Source organism: Temnothorax curvispinosus, unplaced genomic scaffold, assembly GCF_003070985.1.
Source record: "Temnothorax curvispinosus isolate PA1 unplaced genomic scaffold, ASM307098v1 QBEX01009859.1, whole genome shotgun sequence".
NCBI classification, from domain to species: Eukaryota; Metazoa; Arthropoda; class Insecta; order Hymenoptera; family Formicidae; genus Temnothorax; species Temnothorax curvispinosus.
Window position 1 is genome coordinate 1 of NW_020219639.1, and position 4,504 is coordinate 4,504.

At 30.4% G+C, this 4,504-nt stretch overlaps 1 protein-coding gene across 1 annotated transcript; it reads left to right on the forward strand.

Moving 5' to 3' along the window:
* Positions 1-6: 6 nt before the first annotated feature.
* Positions 7-4,489, forward strand: LOC112459481 (aminopeptidase N-like; the record flags this gene model as incomplete). The annotated part of the gene is made up of 9 exons (XM_025023592.1): positions 7-76; positions 370-553; positions 1,128-1,275; positions 1,470-1,551; positions 1,896-2,269; positions 2,577-2,851; positions 3,410-3,600; positions 4,030-4,329; positions 4,407-4,489. Coding segments are annotated over exons 1-9 (1,693 nt in total), but the record flags the coding sequence as incomplete, so codon positions are not given.
* Positions 4,490-4,504: the final 15 nt, after the last annotated feature.

Sequence of the window (4,504 nt, forward strand, 5' to 3'; positions counted from 1 at the left end):
TACCGAAAATAGATCACGTCATGATACCAAATTATCCCGTCGATGGCATGGAACATTGGGGAATCATTATTTACGAGTAGGATACACATAACTAGAAGGATTAGTAATATACATAAGTAAAAAGATTAATATTAACCTTTTAAAGCTGGCTAATTACTTTTAGTATTCCACATTTGATAATTAAAGAAACATTTGTTTCAAGAATATTCAAATTTTATTTGCATATTTTCATTTTTAGATTGTCTCAAATTAAAGTGTTTAAAATGTGTTATAATTACTAATTACTTCGAAATAAATTAGACTGCATGCTAACGATGAGAAAGACTATGCTTAATCACATTATATATATTATGTTATTTTGCCTTTTAGTGAGTCAAAAGTTGTCTACGATGAAAGCAAAGATCCCACATTTCGGAGAAAGGAAGTGGCGTCGTTAGTAGCACATGAAATCACACATCAGTGGTTCGGCAATTTTATCACCCCATCTTGGTGGTCTGACCTGTGGTTAAAAGAGGGATTTGCTTCGTATTTCCAGGAGTATTTCCTCGACAAGGTTATTTAATATTACTAATGCAAGGTTGCTCATTAAATAGAAAAACAGGAATTAAATATTTCCACATTTTCACAAAATGTATCAAGACGAAGCTAACTGGCACGTTCTTCAATCTGGAATTATAAATAAAATTGTAACCCATTCATTTTTCAAACAATTATAAAAATAATTTAATATAAATTTTTAATAAAATTGATGAATACTTTATTTCTAGCATCAACCGCGCTTTAAAAATTTGCGATCTAAGCTTATAATTATAGCACAATGGTTTCCAAAAATATTTTAATTTTTGCATCCGTCACAATAAACATTTAATACAATAAAAAAATTTAACTCGAATTTTTATATCTTGATTATATTTTTGTGTTCAATAATCTCCAATATTTAAAAAAATAATTGAACTATATATGATCTTCTCAAAAAGTTTAGACGTAAAACGGTTAATATTTGACATGGATAAATAAAATAGTAAAGTTTCTGAAAGTGGCGGACAAGTAGTATATATCCCTATAAATGCGAACTTTCCTTCGAATTTTTATATTCAGCTTTATCAGAGGATTATTTTCTGTAATAGATATTTGAAGACTGGCGGTCAATGGACCTTTTCGTTACTGGGACCATACACCATACTCTCCATCTAGATGTTGGCTTAATGGATTCTGTTACATTGAACCTTGACGATCACTTGTATAACATCTTTGGTGGTGAAGTTTATAACAAAGGTAAAATTATGTAAATAAAATAAATAGCTTAATGCAGGTAGCCCGAAGAAAGAGGTGGAACCGAAAAGTTGATAGACAACAAATTATCTTTTTGCGCAATACGTTCATATATGTCTTACAATTAATTTTATATGCAAAATATACATTATAGGCATTACTAGTCGATATATTTTATGACGTGTATTTTATCGTAGCTCCAGCAATATTGCGCATGTTACATCATGCAGTGGGCGACAAGGTATTTCGAAAGGGTATCATCAAGCATTTCGCTACAAAGTAAGTATGTACGTTTAATGTAGTCTATTAGAGTTATCACATATCACAACATTAAATATCATAAGTATAATGTTTCTTGCGTTTACGTTGGAAAATATACAACGTCACATCAGAGACATAAATTTGTGCGTTCAATATCTAATGCTATTCGATTAGAAGAAACCATGCTTTATTCCTTAATTATAATTTGACTAACAATAAGCTAGTTTTAAATCATATTCTTAGTTTCTACATACGTATTAATTAAATTGTACATTAATGCTCACGTTTGATTTTGTAATAGTAAATAAATACATACGACGTATGTGTTATAAGCTAATGACAATGTCATATTTCAAATTTAGGCAATATATGGCGGTCACTCCCGATGATTTGTGGAGCGATATACAAAGTGCTAAAAACGAAGCCTCTTGGGTCCCTTATATGCGAGATCAAAATTTCGGAATAAAAAAAGTGATGGACACGTGGATAAACCAAGATCGTTATCCTGTTCTGAATGTGACGATAAATTACGAAACTAATGAAATGGCAATAACACAAAAATGTTTTCACGAACTTATACCTGCCGATAATAAATGGTGGATACCCGTATCCTACACTAAGCAGAGCTTTCCAGATTTTTCCAATACTATGCCCAATAAATGGTTAAAACCAGATGAAACGCTTCGAGTGCAAATTAATACAAGAGGTTGGATTATCGTCAATCTACAACAAACTGGTATGAATCAGTAAAATTTACGCTCTTTTATATTTATCTTATTTGCTTTATTAACACAAAAGTTTTACATTATATTCAAGTTCTTAATATATTTTTTTATTAAAAAGAAGCTTCAAAATTTATATAATTATAATAATTCGATACATTGGTGAATTAAATTGGTAATGTGCATTTTTTTACAACAATTGTAAGTTGTAAATTACATAAAATTTGTTTATTACGATAAAGAAAATGTCAGTATTTTGAAATATTTTTGATAATTTCAAATAAGAAAGTCTAATAATAAATTTTATGCATAATTCGACAGTATACTGTCGTGTCTATTACGATACCACAAATCTGGAAAGAATCATACGTTACTTAAATTCTGAGGAATACACGAAAATACACGTTCTCAATCGTGCTCAAATTCTGGATGATGCGTTTGCCTTTGTGCTGGAGAACCAATTAGATGGCTCTGTGTTCATGAATCTTATAAGTTACCTAGGACGAGAAAGAGATTATATGCCATGGCGTACAATGTTCCGAATAATAACTCGGAATGTGAGGCACTTTATACTGCCAGAGAGTGGAAGTCTCAAGGTAAGTGTATAAATATATATATATATATATAACAGATTTTTTAAAGATGAAAAAGGTGTTTGTACCGTTATATTTGGTTCTTTAATTTGTAAAATTCATTTATACCTCTCCGCTTTATAGAATAATTATCGCTTCGCAAATGTTATATTTTCAAGGCTAAAGAGTTATATATTGAATTTCTTATTCATATTGGGATGAATATACAATTTAATACAAAAATTTAAAGAAAATATAAATTTTTTGTACTAATTTTATAACGTAATATCTAACCCTAAAGTTACACAACAACCCAAGAAACAACATTGCGGTCAAAGAAACTTCATTTTTACATCATATTGATAAAATAAATGACGTCAGGCAAAACTGTTAATTATAACATTTATACAAATGGACGTTAGGGAGAGGTGGGTGCAAGCTCGCCGATGACTCTTATGAATTTTATGATAGTGAATGTTCTAACAAGGCACTAACAAATTATATATATTTGTGTGTGAATCACCTTTCTTCGCCAGTATCACCAAACCAATGTAAAATTCAATATTATTTCATGATTTCTAGTCACACATATTAGGAATCCTTGATAAGCTTCTTCAGCATGTGGGATACGAAGAAAATCCTGATGATCACGATATCACAAAAATGCTAAGGCTAGATGCCATATACTACGCATGTACCATCGGTCACGCGGAATGCAAGAGAAGGGCCGCCATTAAATTAAGCGAACATCTCGCGGATCCTGATACTCACAAGTAATTTCTTACGATTATCTCATAATTTATATTTGTACGTGTGTGTTGTGGGCATACGTATGCATATATATGGATGTAACCGATTCCTTACTTCTTCAAGTCGTCGGACAGTCTCTTTATTGTTTCTCAATTTCTATTTTTATTCTAATCTCTAATGCATAGAATAAATATGCGAAACACTAAAAATATGTGTACATATATAATAAGAAGTGTCGTTTATCGATGGATTCATCTTTCATTTATTTATTTACTGTATGTAATATATAGTCTTATGATCATGTGGCAAATATAGAGTGACAGAACAGCGCACGACAGAAACTTAATTTTGCAAAATAAGATTTACCTAACAGAAAAAATACAAAACTTGATAAAATGAAACGTCGGTTATGCGTATGAAATGCATGTAGCTCTTTTCCATATGTATTTTAGAGTTCCACAATGGCGGCAACATTGGACGTACTGCTTTGGTTTAGCGGTAGCTAATAGGACCACTTGGGATAAAATGATGGAACTATATCAGCGAACATCTGATGCGAAACTTTTGAAAAACTTGAATTGTGCTGAAAATCCTGATATCATTAACAACTATTTGCATATTTTAGCATCGAATACAACATTATTTAGCAATCTGTACCATACATTTACCTTCAATTCAATTCTTCAAAACCATGCACGCAACGATTTGGTCCTTGACTACATATTAGCAAATTTTGATAATATAAAACCAAGGTAGTACATTTCTTTTTACAAATTAAAATTCTAAATAAATGTATCTTATACATAAATATGTTAATTTGTTCTTACAGATTAGTTTCTACAAGTATAACAATAAAAAATATCATTTCGAATGTTTTTTCTAACGGACAAATATCCAAGGTAGATTTTATAATACTAGATATAATAC